General features: G+C 44.5%; 1 protein-coding gene across 1 annotated transcript; it reads right to left on the reverse strand.

The window, feature by feature from the left end:
* Positions 1-11,900: 11,900 nt before the first annotated feature.
* On the reverse strand, positions 11,901-13,951 carry LOC123829194 (mammaglobin-A-like). Its single transcript, XM_045854716.1, has 3 exons — positions 13,844-13,951; positions 13,299-13,486; positions 11,901-12,048 (listed from the first exon to the last, which is right to left on the reverse strand). The coding sequence occupies exons 1-3, from the start codon at positions 13,896-13,898 to the stop codon at positions 12,010-12,012; spliced, it is 282 nt and encodes a 93-aa protein (XP_045710672.1). The 5' UTR covers positions 13,899-13,951; the 3' UTR covers positions 11,901-12,009.
* Positions 13,952-16,200: the final 2,249 nt, after the last annotated feature.

The raw sequence follows: 16,200 nt of genomic DNA on the forward strand, positions 1-16,200 counted from the left end.
AAACAAAGATGCAGAGAGAGATTTGCAAACACACAGAAAGGGAGATGGCAAGGTCCCCTCCCAGGGCAGAGATTGGCGTGATGTGGACACTCCATGAGGAGAACCACCCCAACTCCAGGGACAGACTGTTGGACTAAAAACAAGACACATAGAGAAGTGCAGGGCAAGTACTTTATTGAAGCAAGACATTGAAAACTTCACATTTTGGGGGAGTGATCAGGACATCCATGAATGACAGAGGCTCTCATGTGTAAGATTTTTAAAGTCTAGTTGTTACATACAGACTGTATATTTTTCTGAAATAGAGAAAGAGAGACAGGGGATGTTGGTCATGCTGCATTTGGAGATGACATGCTCACAGGGACTTTTGTTCAAAGCAACATGTAAGGAAAACTGCACCCAGCAAAGGCGCATGGAGTCTGCAGGCAAGAGAGGTCAGTGGGTGGGGAATTCAATAGTCCTGGTGCAGCCACAACAAACCATGAAGGAGAGGTAAGAACATGTCCATAGCCAGACAAATAAACCCGGAGTGACCCAGGCGTGGGACTTGGATTTCTTATGGAGTCGGGATAGAGTCAAGGGCAGGACCAAGCAGCCCAGGATATCCTTCCTCAGAGTCCCAGGTCTGAGGGCTCTATGTTTTCTCTCCAAAGTGGACATAGGGTGAGAGAACAGGACAGGAGCAAGAGGGCACATGGGGCATTCTGTCTGTAGATGTCCTGTCTCCTTGAGGAAATCAAACTGACAGCACATGGACATCTCCATACTGAGTATCCAGCCTGTGTGGAAATTTGTACCAAAAGAAACTTCATTCAAGGGGTGGACAAGCTGGAAAACTATTGTAAATATCTGATTTCTTCCCCAAGATATAACGAAAGTGTTTCAGCTCCATGTGAGTCTGCAGAGGATGTAACAGGGAGGGTCTCTGGCTGCTGGCCATGGTTGGTGAAGGCTGGGAAAATGGGGCTCAGGTATAGGGAGTGGTCTGCTCTGTGGGAGCTGGTGGAGTCCCAAGCAGCCACCCCTTAATCCTCATGTAGGGCCTGGGCCAGGACCCTCTCAACTGCTGATTCCCTCCAACATTCTCCACCCTCCCTGAGGCTCCCCAGGAACTGTGCCACTGGGTGAGAGAACTGGTGCTATGACCTCTGAACCATCCGAGGAAGTGAGATAGCAATCTCTGCCCTTCAGCATCACCACCTGGGTCCTGTTTGTCCTCCCCAGGACACTGTGGGGAATGTGGTGCCCAGGAAGATGACCTGAGAAGGAGGAACATGCTTCACTTAATGTGCAGCCTTAGTCTAGCTCAGCAGGTGTCCTGTCATCATCCACCCTGTGGCCACAGGCCACTCTGTCTAAGGTGAGAAGAGGGGCAGGTACCTCAGGCCCTGTGCCCACAGTGCAGCACCCTGATCTTCCTTCCTGCTATGCAGCTGAGAAGAATCCCCTACAGAGGAAGGAGAAACAATTTACCAGAATATTGTAAATATTTTGTCTGTCCTGTTTGGGCATGAGGTCGACACATTGCTTCACTTTTATCCCAGCCTCAGCAGCTTCTCTCAGTAGAAGAAATGCCATAAGACCAATATTGACATCCTTTTCAGGATCCAAAAGGGCACTTCTAAGTGCAGCCATAATAGCTGGACAGACTCTGCATTTGCTGGAGTAGAAGAAGAAGAAATACAATTGGTGTAAGGAAGTCACTTTTCCCTGGTGACCTCTGACCTTAGAACCACAGAGGAACACCAGGGGGTTTATGCTCTCATCCCATGTTTGTGCCAGTGAAAATGCAAAATCCTACAAAACCATATGTGGTCAAATCATGGAGCAGCAGCAAGGCTGGTCCTAGTAAACAGGTTCAGTGAGCCCAAGTTCAGGTGTTCAATGTTATGTACATGCACACCTTTTCAATACAATCCTCTCTTGCTAAAATTCAAGTTCCCTGGGTTTCAGAAATTAGGGTTTGGTCTGTTGTTAGAGTAACACATTCTTTGGTCTTGGACATTGGGGAAGAAGAGCTCTTAGTGATCAGTCTTTCCAGCAGAGTGGGAAGGGCTGATCTCACAGACATCAGAACAGGGACCAAGACTTCAGAGGAGCAGGGATAACAATTGAGTGTTGGAAGATGCTCTTGTGAGAGTAAGTAGAATTATGTCATTGGGTGAAAAGAGTAAAATAGCTTAGAAAGGAATCTGAGGCTTACACACCAACCATGACTAACTCTTCTGATCTGCACTTTCAGACTGTGGAAGGTGGAAACCAGGGCCTGCTTTTGGCTCCAAGGAGACTGTGCTGAGACTTGAAGTAAACACTCTTCCTGGACTGGATTTTCCATCCCCACCCAACTCTGCACATCATCTCCAGGTCTTTACAACAGCCTGCAGCAGGGAATGGGCCCTGCCAGGTTCCCATGTGACCTGATCAGACAGCAACTATGCAGAGATGGGGAGAGGACAGATTAGAGGCAATCCGAGGAAAGAAGAGTTCAAAAAGTCAGAGGAAAGAGAAGGAGTCAAAAGCGCTTGGGTCAGAGTCAAGGGCATGACAACACAACAAAGTATTGTAGGATGAGTGGCTAGAAGTCACCTAGAAATGCAGGCAGTGTGGCCCTGATATTGCATTGGTTCTTCCGAATCTGGATGGACTCCCAGAAAAGGAGCAGGGTGTGTATGTGTTGAGTGCTGCTGATCCTGAGTGATTCCTGAGAGAGACAGACCATGCTGGGTCTTCTTGAACTGAAAACTCTCCAAAACCCTTCCAGCTGGAGCATTCTATGTGTCTAAAAGACAGATTTTTAGAGTCGTGGACTGAACTGGTACCAAAGAGTCTGGGAAGAAGAACAGCTGATGAGAACCAGAACTGGCCTCTGACACCATTTGCCTTATTCCAAGATCACAGCTGCTCTTGCTGGTGGCAGTGGAAACCAAGGATGAGAGGAGAACTGGGATGTTGAGCATTTTGTTCAAGTCACAGCTCTGCTGAGTGGCGGAACCGTCACTAACCCTAACCCTAACCCTGTCTAATTCTATTTGATATATACTCCTATTCAAGGTAAAGGCGGGGCTGTTACTCCAACAACTTTTAGACACTCAGGGGCTATTTCATTAGAGGGGATTTTATTCTTTGGTCAAGAAATTATTTTATACAACTTCATTGGAATTATGCAAATCAATAAACCTGAGATACAGATATCTAACAATCCCACCACCTTTTAATCTCCAAAACAAACATGTAAGGAGAGATAAACAGGAAATTCAGCTACAATAAACTCTTTTTATTTCTTAATTAATAAACACCAGGGAGGTCTGCTTCGAGCTAGCCTTTCCATGAAATTTAGACTATTATAAGGCACTTGAACTTTATCCTTATTGACCATTTTAATGCCACCCTCATTATATGCTCCTGTATAAAGCAATGGGAGATTTGGAACCCTCTGGAGACCATTAGCTCCTTTTTGGGGGATACCATAATTTGCCAATAATCTAATATGCTACCCAGGGATATCCCTGGGCTGTGGGTAAGGGTCTATATAGTTTTTTCTTGTTTTCTAGAGAGACTCTTTGTATCTATGGGTAAGGAACAGGCATGGGAAAGTCTGCCAATAATTCAACCTATTGTAACTGATTCATGAATTCTTTTATGGGAACAATCGGGGATAATTTTTTACTCAGGTTTATAAACTCCTTGTTTAAAACAATCTGGGCATGATTCAATAGTCTAGGGAGAACTAGTTGTCCCTTCAGAATTTCCCTCGAAATCAATCATTGACTCTTTTCGAGCCTCCTTCTTCTCATGTCCTGTTCTTATGGGAATCAGGGTACAAAGTAAGACCATGATTAATATTAGCAAGGAAATTATTAAAAGCAATCCCCCCCAAATTACCACCCCCCTTTGTATGCCATGCTCTCTTCCAGGAAGATGGATTCCTTGAATGCCCTCTTTCCATGTTAAGACCTTGTCAAAAAACATGGTTGGAAGAGGGCATGGCAGTGTTTGCTTAGGCAGCAATTGAGACTTTACCTTATTTGTGATTAAAAAGTGATTACTATAGCTACAAAATATACTTTTACTGTCTTCTTTAAATTTTATGAATTTGAATGTTTTTACACTGTTTCCTAATAATGTCCACCTGGAAACCAAAAAAAAAAATTGCAACATTTTACTGTGCAAAATTGTTGAGGTAAACATGTAAATTAAAGCCTTAGAAGTTAAGGTGCACACTTGCACTTGGAATCCACTCCATATGTTTAACTTGTTAGGGGAAGTCTATACTCTGGCCTTTACCTAATTGGAAAACAGCACAAATATCACCACAGACACACACACTTACATGCCACTGCTGATGGCACCCTCTGATTCAGAGGTTTTGGCAAAAACTATGTCAATAACATTAAGGTTTATTCTCTCATAATCCCATTCTCTCATAGGTGTGCAATGGAATTTTCTGGAGAGTAACTGATAAGTGATATGGCAACAGAGTAAAGAGTGAAGCAAAAATGAGAATGTACTTTTCTCTCACTGAGCCAGACATTTAAAGACTTGGGCAGACCTAAACAGTGCTACTCTCCCCAATGAGAATAGACATTTGCATAAAGACTAAAGAGTCCTCACCAGTGTGGCTCAGTAGGTTGGGCATCATCCTGTGAAGGAGGAAAAGGTCACTGGTTGGATTCCTGGTCAGGGCACATGGCTGTGTGTAGGCTCAGTCCCCAGTTGGGGCACAGTAGCCTCCAAGGAATCTATGTTTCTCACCTACATTGATGTTTCTCTCTCTCTCTCATTCTCCCTCCCTTCCCCTTTCTATGAAAATAAATAAAATCTTTTAAAAAATGACAAAAGCACTAAGGGCTTTTGAGGAGAGAGTAAAAGAGGATGGAAGCACTCTGCACACTGCATATGCAATAAAAAAGGGGCTTTCAAGTATGTTATTCAGTGTATTTTGGAAAACATGCTGCTAGTACTCAGGACCAAGGTGGCAATCCATTTGATTTGTTGTGTGTGTTTTTCAAAGTCTCTGATCTTCGTTTTCTTCCAGAACACACATCTACCATCATCACGCTACCATTTTCCTTGCAGTGGATTATAAAATAGTGGATTATCATTGTGACTTTTGGGTGCAGTGCAGAGGCCAGCAGAGGAGACATGCTGCAGGATGTGCTGAGGTCTGAGGGTGAGGCAGTGGTAGTGCCCCCAAGGGTGTGGGTGAGAAACAGTGCACTGTCTGTGGATAACTGAGAAATGGTAATAAAATGGAAGTAAGTCCACTGCTTTTGATTATCACCATGGTCCAGTGTTCTCAACAGTATCACCAATAACACAGTCCTCTGTGATAGACACTCTGAACAGCTGTTGCCTTGACCTTGAGCCTACTGCTCCTTGATACATGTCCAGGACACATCTGACCTCAAGGGTTTGTCTGGGACCGAGGCTTCTTCCAGTCTCTGGCTACAGCATCTTGCAGGCCCTTAGGGCTTATAGGATCCCCGATGCAATGGCAGACATTGGGAAAGGTAAAAGCCATGGAAACATTGAAGGATAAGTCAGTGGTCTCCAGTGGTTAAGGAGAGGGAGGGAAAGTAACTGGAGCACAGGGACTGGAGGGCAGGAAAGCTCTCTGCACTGTAAGGGTGGGTACATATTGTCACACATTTCACTAGATATATGGAATGTACAACACAAGTGCAAACCCTAATAGTAACTATGGGCTGTATGTGATATTGATGTGTCAATAGAGATTCGTCAATTGTGACACACACGTCCCTGTCTAGTGGGGCTGTAGATGGGGGGCAGGAAGGTTGTGCATGTTTGTGACTTGGATGCATGTGGGAAGTCCTCACTTGTTCTTCAATTGCTCTGTGAACCTAAACATCTCTAAACAATTTGTTTATTAAAAAGAGAAAAATAGAAAACAGTAAGAATATTCCCTTCAACAAAGAAAATAAATCTATATAAAATGATCAGAGTCCTAGCCAGTGTGGCTCAGAGCATTTAGGCAATGTCCCTTAACCCCAAATGACACAGGTTGTATTCCTGTTCAGGGCACATACCTAGGCTGGGGCATCAACCTGGGGTTGGGGTGCATAGCAGAGGCAACCAATAGATGTTCTCTCTCACATTGATGTCTACTATCTTTCCCTTTCTGTGCCACCCCTCCCTCTAAAATCAATAAGCATGTCATTGAGTGAGGATTTTTGAAAAATGAGTTGTTGAGAACTCATAGACATGGACAACAGTGTAGAGATTGCTGGGAGGAGATGGGTATTAGGGGACTAAATGGTAATGGGAAAAGTACAATTAAGATTAAATTAAAAGTGAATTGATGAATTAAGCATTCAAGATAATCTACTAAAAAAACTATTGGATCTGATAAGAATTCCTCACATGAGATGAACCCATGCTCAGCACAGAACAGGTCACTCCTCTCCTATAGCTCAGCTTTTCCCATCACATGAGGTTGAGGGCAAAGTGGGACTGTGGCAACAGGAACAGAACCAGCAGCATAGTGCTGAAATGGACCTGCAGAAAAGTGCATTGTGCTTAGGAAAAATCCTGAACCTTTACTCACAGAGCCACATACCTTGTTCTTCAAGGAAACATTTATAAATTTATAGGTGTCCACTATTCTCAAATAATTCTACAGATTCAATGCTGCCCCACCACAGACCTAGCAGGACAGGTGTGCTTTGTTTTAAATTCTAAAGTGTGGTCTGCATGACTCAAAAGTAGAACATTTGCATTTCTTGGTTAGCAGAGAGAATTCTGAATTTGGGCCAAGACTAGTGGACACAAGATCAGCTCTGGGTCATTCTATCTGTGAATCTTCAGCTGTTGCTGACCCTCTTAGCCCCACTGTCCTCATCTCTAAAGGAAGGGTAATATCTTAGTGCCAACCTCAGAGGACTTCTGTTGGGATGAAATGGTCAATAGAGGAAACATGCTGTACACAGTGTCTGGGGGTCAATGTCAGCTCTTACACTTACATCAGGAAGGAACAAATGTAAACTAAGTCACATAGAATAAATCACCTCATTCCCAAGTCAAACGGCAGATTGTGTCTAACTGACTCTGCCAACAGGAGTGTTTGTTTCCCCTAAGTGCTGACAGAGTGTGCTTCTCAATTTGGCTCAGACTCCACTGAGATTTCTGTCACTTAAGATAAGATCATTACTCCTTAATCACTCTATGTACTGTTTCATAATCACTTCTGAGTCACTGCTACTGTGGTGTTAAAACACTAATACAGAATATTGGAACTAATGGTGGAGGAGGGTGGTGGGTGGGGATGGGTGTTACTTACCCTGGGCATACAGGGTCTTCAGCCTCTGTCCTCAGCAGGATGCTCAGGCACACATGTCCCTCAGGTCTTAGGGTGACATCACAGGGATAGCCTGGGGTTTTGGTCTTCAAACTGGTAAACACACACCAGGGTGATGAAAACTTCAAAGGGAGAGAGACATTGCTGTATCCCTCCAGCATTCCCCACTTAGATCATGTCCATGAGTTGTACATATAAGTTTTTGGCTTCTTCATTTTTTATACTATTCTTAGCATTCCATCGTGTATTTTGTATCTACCACTTATGCTTCTTATTCCTTCTACCTTTCCCGATTCTCCCTTCTCTCCCTCCCTGCTGATTATCCTCCATGTGCTCTCCATTTCTGTGATTCTGTTCCTGTTCTAGTTCTTTGCTTAGTTTGTCTTTGTCTTTTTTTTTTTTAGGTTCAGTTGTTGACATTTGTGAGTTTGTTGTCATTTTGTAACAGGGTGCAGCCAAGAGGGGAGCCCCAAATAGGGATTTGTAATAGCATCCAGAAGAGCTTGGAGATAATTGACTCCATACCACAGGGGCACACCTGCCCAGAATGTGGGCAGCTGTGGCCAGTTGTGAGAGGAGCTGGAAATGGGGCTGCAGAGGAAGATTAGTGCTGGGATTTAAATGGAGGCACAGCAGCCATTGGACATCTCTCTTTTTGGGACCATGTATCTGTTTAGGACCACACAGCTTTGGTGTCTTGGTTGGGACCATGAAGCTTGGGTGAGAGTCAGGACCATGAGGCTTTGGAAGTGCTCTCCTTTGCCACATGGAGGGTGCTGGGAGGACTGTGTGCATTTGTGGGGGACTTTAGTTTGTGTTATTTCAAATGAATAATACATTCCTTTCCTTTTCATGAATCTCGGGCATTGAGAGATGTCTTTCCTTTGGCGGTGGACATAACGAATCTGGGGGGTTCCTTTTGGGTAATAATATATTGCCTCGGCTGCCCTTGGACCCCCCCTTTTGTACTGTAACAATTTCACTGTTGATAGTTTTTATCTTCTTTTTCTTAGATAAGTCCCTTTAACATTTCATATAATAAGAGCTTGGTGATGATGAACTCCTTTAACTTGACCTTATCTGGGAAGCACTTTATCTGCCTTTCCCTTCTAATGATTGCTTTGCTGGATAGAGTAATCTTAGGTTGCAGATCCTTGCTTTTCATAACTTTGAATACTTTTTTCCAGCATTTTTTGGGCAAGATTTCTTTGAGATATCAGCTTATAGTCTTATGGGAATGCTTTTGTAAGTAACTTTCTTTTTTTGCCTTATCACTTTTAAGATTCTTTCCCTATCTTTAATCTTGGGCAATGTGTGTTGATGTGGTCCTCCTTGGATCCAAGTTGTTGGTTCCAAAGCTTCCGAGACTCTTAGACCTTCCTGGACTGGTATGTCTATTTCCTTCACCAGATTGGGGAAGTTTTCTGTCTTTATTTTTTCAAATAAGTTTGAATTTTTTGCTCCTCCTCTTTTGCTTCTGGCATCCCTATAATTTGGATGTTGCACATTTGGAAATATCCCAGAGTCATCTTATACTGTCCTCATTTTTTTTATTCTTGTTTCTTCATTCTGTTCCAGTTGAATGTTTCTTTCTTCCTTTTGTTTCAGATCATTGATTTCAGTCCTGCTTTTTTTCCCTTCACTGTTGGTTCCCTGTATATTTTTCTTTATTTCACTTTGTACAGCCTTCACTTCTTCCTTTATTTTAGGGCTGCACTCAGTCATTTCAGTGAGCATCTTGATTATTAGTGTTTTTAACTCTGCATCTGATAGATGCTATGTCCTGGTCATCTAGTCCTCTTTCAAAAGTTTTGATCAGTTCTTATATTTGTCCCATATTTCTTTTTTTAAAGTATATTTTATTGCTTATGCTATTACAGTTTTCCCAATTTTTCCCCTTTATGACTCTTCTGCCCTGTACCACCCAGTCCTGCAACATACCCCTCCTTAATTCATGTTCATGTTTGTACATGTAAGTTCTTTGACTTGTGTTTCCTGTACCATTCTTAACCTCTCCCAGTCTATTTTATGCCTACCAGTTATGCCTCTCATTTCCTGTATCTTCTCCCACACCATCCACCCCCTCCCCATTACCACTGAAATCTCTCTATGTCATGTCCATCTCTCTGATTCTGTTTCTGTTCTACTTGTTTGCTTGATTTTTGCTTTTTTAGTTTCAGTTGTTGATAATTGTGAGTTTGTCATCATTTTACGCTTTATAGTTTTGATATTCTTTGGTCCATATTCCTTTCTCTAGGAACACCTGTTAATGTTGTATGGGGAAGAGGCTTAAGTATTCTCCAGAGTGAGGCAACCCACATGGCTGCATTGTGGAGCTCTATGCATGGGAGGAAACAGAAAGGGAACAATGGCACTTTCTTGGCTCTCTCCACAATTTCAAGATTCTGACAGTTCTCCCACTGCCACTCCCCCACAGGTTTTTACATCAGTGGTTCAGAAGGTTTGTTTTGCCCACTCTGGAACCTTGTGTTGTGCAGTGTGTTTCTCTCCCCTGTTGTTCCTCCCAGTTCACCCACAGGCAAATGTGAGATCAACTTGTCTGTGAGTGGTGGCCTTGCCATCATCCTCTCTGCCCCAGCTGCTGTCTCTGCTGCTCACACCAGCCTAGTTGATTGCTGCATCTTTAGCTCCTTGGTTGTGGGGCTTCCATTCAGTTTGATTTTCTGTTATTTCTGGTTGATTTTTATTTTTAAATTGGTTGTTTCCTTTTTCTGGTTGCACAAGAGGGTGAAGCATATGTACCTATGATTCCATCTTGGCCAGAACTCCTATTTTTCTTTCTATCAATACATACAGAAGAGGCTGAAAGTACCTAAGACTCAATAGGTCATAATAAGGACCATTTTTTCCAGTTCTTCATAGCACCTCCAGGTTGGTGACAATATGAGGCCCAGACAAAAGAACCATGTCCATGGATCCACACCTCACATTTTTACATTTTGCTTATGACACCCCTTATACACACACATGTTTATTAGGGACTCATGGTCCCTGCTCAGTCTCCATGCTTTGCATGCCCATGCATAAGTTGGCCTTTGCTCACTGATTGATGTGGCCCACTTGGAGAGGGGTCCACTTATCTGCACTTAGACTGAACTCAGTGTGGTGGGAGTCACAGAAGGCCTGTGATGGGGGTTCAGAAGGAGAGGTATGACTGCAGTCACTGAAATGGCCATGCTCTCATTGGACTGGTTACTAACTTGTAAGAGAAGAGAGGCCTCAGGATCCTGAGCAGTGGAAGCTTCAAGGATCCCCAGAGTAAAAGTGGAGAACCAGAGGTCAGCCCCTGGATTAGGCAGTCAGAGAAAACCCCCCAACTCCCCAGACCTGGCTCCTGGGCCACATTAGCCCTACTTGCTTCAGGACACACCCAAGCTGCTCCAGTGCAGTTAGGGGGCTGCCTATGTGTTTACGTGTTTCCTGGGGTCCCTCTTGTGTCATGATATAGTTGGGGAGGTCAGTCAGAGGGCATTTGCCTGCATCACTTGGAAAAGTTGCTGTGAACCATGTGGATTGTGCCAACACACCAGGAATGGCCAGAGGACAAGGTTGATTGAAGGAATGTTGGAGACTGGGGCAGGGAAGCACTGGTGCGGGACTGCCTGTGTCAAGTGGTGGCGTGTGTGTGGACCCTAGATTGGGGGGTTGACTCCTGAGAAACTGTCCAATGCCCAATACATCTGATACACACCTGTGAAAATGCACCAGGCTGGGAGGGAGCAAAGCAGATGAAAGCTGCCCAAATGAACCAGGGAATGGCCATTTTTATAAAAGGGATTAAGGTAATGCGAGTGGGATTGGAAAGTGTGAAAGTGTCTTTGAGGCATAAGCTGCCCAATATACACCCCTGACTGATGTCCCCTGGGAAGGTCACCAGTAACCCATGGAGGCAGGCTCAGTGGGGGCACACTCCAGAGTATAAGGGGGAAAAGAGATGAGCCACCACTTGGGGCCATACAGGGGCCAAATCACGGACACCTGATTATCCAGGATAAAGCTGAACATAGAACTCAAGATTGCCAAGTGGACATCCAGGCAAGGGTGAGAATTTCCTTAGGCATGAGAATTGAGGGTGAGGATCTTCATCAGCATGGGGTGGAGGTTTCATGCACATAGATGGTGAGGGTCTTTGTCAGCAGTGTGTGAAGACTTAAGGTCTAGGACAGAGAATGCCTAGAGTGGAGCCCAGCCATGGGAAGTGAGCACACCATCATCTTGAGGCCCACCATGTATCCGGGAACCTGAGCAGGCCACCATCACTTAGGATCTGAGAGCCTGAAAGTGCCCAGATGGACCTGGGGGTGGGGATGAGGGAGGACAGTCACATGCCAGAGACACATTCAGTGTTGGGCTGTGTGGGATGAGGGATAAGATGTCTTTCAGATTCCTAGCATTTTCCCCTTGAGTTGTGTAAAGAATGATTGTGTGCTGGTGGGTGTGCACACTCATGTGTGTGAGAAATGCATGTGTGACGTGAGCCTCCCTAAAGCCTCCATTTTATTCAACCACCAAGAAACAACTTTCGTTTTGCAGATGCTTTATTGAAATGAAAATATATGTGAGGTTTCAACAATTGTCTTGCTTTTGGAGATCCAAGAAAAGAAGGAAAGCTGAGCTGTGGCTTCTACCTGTGAACAGTCGGTTTGTGGACAATCTCTGAGGTCGTGTGGAAGTTAGTACCGAGCACACCAAAAGCTACTGTATATTGCTTGCTGGAAAACAAAAACAGAGACATCACTTACACCTCACTTGTTCCTACCAAGGAACATCCTGAAGAACAAACATGCCTCCTCTTTGTTTTCCTGGATGGGTCCACATGCACTGACAGGAAGCTGGTGCTGGAAGAGAAGCTGGAAGTATCCCATTTGTTCTATCTCAGGTGACCGTGAGTGATGCCAAAGGCTACTGGTGCTGTCCAATCTTGTCCCCCCAGGGTTTGTTCACTTGGTCAGGTTATCTGCATGTTTCCTTATTATTGAACTAACATAGCCAACAATATGCTGTGTTTCAGTTTTCAGAAACTCAGTCCAAAAATGAGGGAAAGTGAAGTTCTGAGTTCCTGCTGGTCAGAAGAAGAGCCAACAGTCCCATGTCTCAACCCAGCACCTGTGGTCGACAACACATTGCAGGTGTGTGCTCCTTATGATTCTTTCAATCCTTTTAAGCCAGGATTGAAAGAAACACCCATCATCTTGAATTGAAGGGCCTGATAATTTAAAATTTTTTACTTACATTGTATACACATACAAATGTTACTCTTTCACAACTTTCAAAGCACAGCAAATTGTGTGAAAAACATTCAGTTGGCAGCACACCTGACCTTCAGGACCTTCTCATCTTGTTGACATGTAACTGCAGGCCCTCCCCAGCTGCCAACTTCCTCCCCAACTTCCCTGGAAACCACTCTTCTATCTCTGTGTCTAAGACATTGGATACTCTACAAAATGTGATATTTGTCTATTTGTGACTGGCTCATTTGTTTTCCCACAGTTCCTCAAGGTTCATCCATGTTGTCCCCTGTATCAGGAATTCCTTAGGGATGTGCACTTTCCTCTTTGTGCTGTGGCAGTGTGTCCAGGTGGTCAGCCTGGACTGTTCCAAATGGTACATTAGGGCAGGGAATGAGCACTAGAAAACACTACACAACATCTGTTGTACATGGAAAGACTGTCGCATGTGAAACCACTGACTCCTGATTTCCCCTCTGCCACCACTCAGGGGGCATTCACAACCATGGTTTCTGTGTGTCACTCTGGGGCCTTTGATTCACAGTGAAGGAATCCACCCACTGGTGCTAGCACACCTAGGTTGCTTGACAGTGCACTGAAGGTTGTGTTAATAAGATGGAAGGAACCTTCCTGACAAGCATGACCACCACGTGCTTCGAAAGAGTTTTCACAAACTGAGAGCCTGCATGTCCTGTCCCACAGTTCAAACACAGTTTAAGAGACACCAAAATTACCTGTAGCTTTTGGACGTTCTCCAGAGTTTCTCTGCTCTGATGGAGAAAGCATTCCTTCATGAATATGAAGGCCTTTTCTGTTTCTTCACCTGGTAAGAACTCTTTGAGGTTATCGATGTATTGAGTCACGTTCACATCAGGATCAATGGTCATATTGACCACCTCATCCAAAAGATTGCATCCAATCCCTGGGACAAAAGCAGGCAAATGCAGGCTCAGTGACAGAGGTGTGAGCTCTGTGTAGGGCCTGACTGTGATGCTGTCATCTTACCTCCCCACAAGGACATTTGCTCAGAGAGGCTGTGGGAAGGGTCTGAGTCCTTAGTTCTAGGAGACTCAACTCAGGACCTGGGATTTTCTTTTAGCCCTAAAGCATTTGCCTCCTTATACTTTCCCCCACCCAACCACATTCACACAGCACTGACACTAGAGAAATGGGCTGCTCTGCACGTGGTGTGGAGGGGGGTAGGGTTGGAAGCAGCAGCACTTGCACAGGTGCCCTGAGCATAGCCTTCCTCCAACACCTGCACTGTCCCCATACTCACCTGCATAACAGTAAAGGGGGAGGGCGGTCAGCATGAGGACTGCCACCAGCTTCATGGTTCAAGCAGCTGCTCTGGGCTGGTCACTCTGAAGTGGTGGGGAAGAAGGAGCTCCTGCTGGACATGGCTGTCCAGAGCAAAGCCTTTTATTCTCCTGGTGGGTGCCCTAATGCCTCCCATAGATGACAGGATGAGTCACATGGTAAACCTGATCCTGAGCCAGGAAGGGACTAGGAGAATCTCCCAGAACCAGCCCTCCTGGGCTCTGTTCCTACAACCTGAGGGGACAGATCTTTGAAAACCCTCAAAGGTCTCAGAACTGCAAATATGGTGAGGATGTTAGCTGAAATTAACATCAAAGTGCTTGCAAACTAATAAGGCGAATGACAACCTTGTGAGCCTCTCTTGTTATCCCTGTTGCTTTATTATTGTTGTGGTTCTCATTCTCTCTCCCCCCTTCCCCAATTCTTTCTCCCCTCCTCTCTCCTATTCCTTCTTCACCTTCCACTCTTCCTCCTTCTCCACCAACCTCCTCCTTTCCTCTTCTTCTCCCACCCTGTTACTGCTCTTGTTTCTCTTTTACCTGTTCAGGGTACAAGAACACATTTCACATTCAGTCTGTGTTCCTCCTGATTCTGCAAACACCTGGGCTTAGTATAATTCCATATGCTGCCTCTGGAGGGCAGATTTTCCTCATCCATAGACTGCAACCCAGGTGCTTTTGCTTGGGAAATAGAAATAATTTCTCGTCTTCTTTGAAGGTTGTTTTTTAAAATGACTTTCTCAGTTAGGTCAACTTCATAAAACTAGTCATAAATTCATAATTAAGTTTAGTGATTTTTAGTTCATTAAGATTTTTGTTCCACTGAATCAAAGAGTGGTTAACAAAGTGTGATTACAGATGCTGGGAGGAAGGGAGTGATGTCTGGTGAGAGGATTATAACCTGGGTTCATGTAGCTGTAGATTTTAACTTCCAGTGCAATCCCTAATCATGACATGTTCTTTAGCAAGTTACAGTGCTGGTTGTCCCCAGGTCCTACAGGGGTCTAGAGACCCCTGTAACTTGCTGCTACTTTACATTTTCTATGAATCTAGAAATATTCTTATTCTGTTAGGAGGAAAACTACCACAGTTTAAAATATGCCCTATATTTTGATCCATTCTTATTTGATATTTGCCTGACACTTTCTTGAAGAGTTTTATTGAGGCATCATTTACACATTGCTTTTGAACATAGTCTGCCTCTTGGTGGCCTGTTAATCTTCTCAGAGTGTAGCTCCTACCTGTGCTACTTACTTCCAGATTTAGTAAATCATAGATGGAAAATCATTACACAACAATTACTTGATGCAAGGCCTTGTGATCACTGCTTTTTATCCTCCCAACAACCCATTGAGCAGAGTGATGGAGAAATTATTGGCCAAACTGAGGGCACTACACAAGGTAGATGAGGTCACACAAAGGATGGAACAGCAGGACACTACCATAGACCAGGCCTCTGCTGAGCAAAGGGAGATGTGTGTTTTCCAACTCACAGGGCAAGCATATTAATTCTCCCCAGTTGTACCAGGTGGGATGGAGAGGACAAGTAACCTGACCAAGGGCACACAGCTAGTGGGTGGCAGAGGCACCTAAGGAGCCAGATGTTCTGGCATTAGAGACAACTCTCTACACTATTGACTGTCTTAGTGTGACCCCTATGGGCCTTCACCTCATGAGTCAAGAGGACTCTTGTGACCTTGTCTTGCCCAACTCCCCTTGTGGACTCCAGGTAGATCTCTGAGCAGGTCCCACAATTTTCTGTTGAGGCCATTGTTCCACCTGAAGTCTTCTCCTCTACTCTCCCTGCCTGAGTCCCTTAAGCTTAAAACTCCTTATATATTCTCAATGCCGCATCAGAGACTGCCTACCTCCTATGTTATTTCATGGCCCAGAATCTCTGGGGATCTCCTTTTCAAGACCCCATGGCCCTCTGTGTGCAACTTTCTCCTAGTAAGTTTTACATGATGTTATGGTTCTTCTCTCTGTGTGTAGCTCCTAGTGACCTGTGCTCTTCTGCTCCTTGTGTGACAAAGATGACACAGTAGTCATTGAATTAGTGTGTCTATAACTGGCTTTGGGGACACATGTTGAGATTCTACAAAGAATATAATTACACAACATGTGTTATTTTGAGGTGTTATCATAAAGAGAAGCTCGTTTAAATTAGAAACTCATGTAAAGGCAAGATTCCCACCCAAGTCTATGCCTAGTACCAGCCTGACGTCCTGGTGCTAATACCACATTCTTTGTGTTTCTGGAGAAAGCTGTGGACTCAGCCCCACAGGCAGGGCCAGGTGAGGAGAGAAGAAGTTGGAGC

Source organism: Phyllostomus hastatus, unplaced genomic scaffold (genome assembly GCF_019186645.2).
Source record: "Phyllostomus hastatus isolate PE091 unplaced genomic scaffold, TTU_PhHast_1.1 phas_scaffold_11, whole genome shotgun sequence".
Classification (NCBI taxonomy): domain Eukaryota; kingdom Metazoa; phylum Chordata; class Mammalia; order Chiroptera; family Phyllostomidae; genus Phyllostomus; species Phyllostomus hastatus.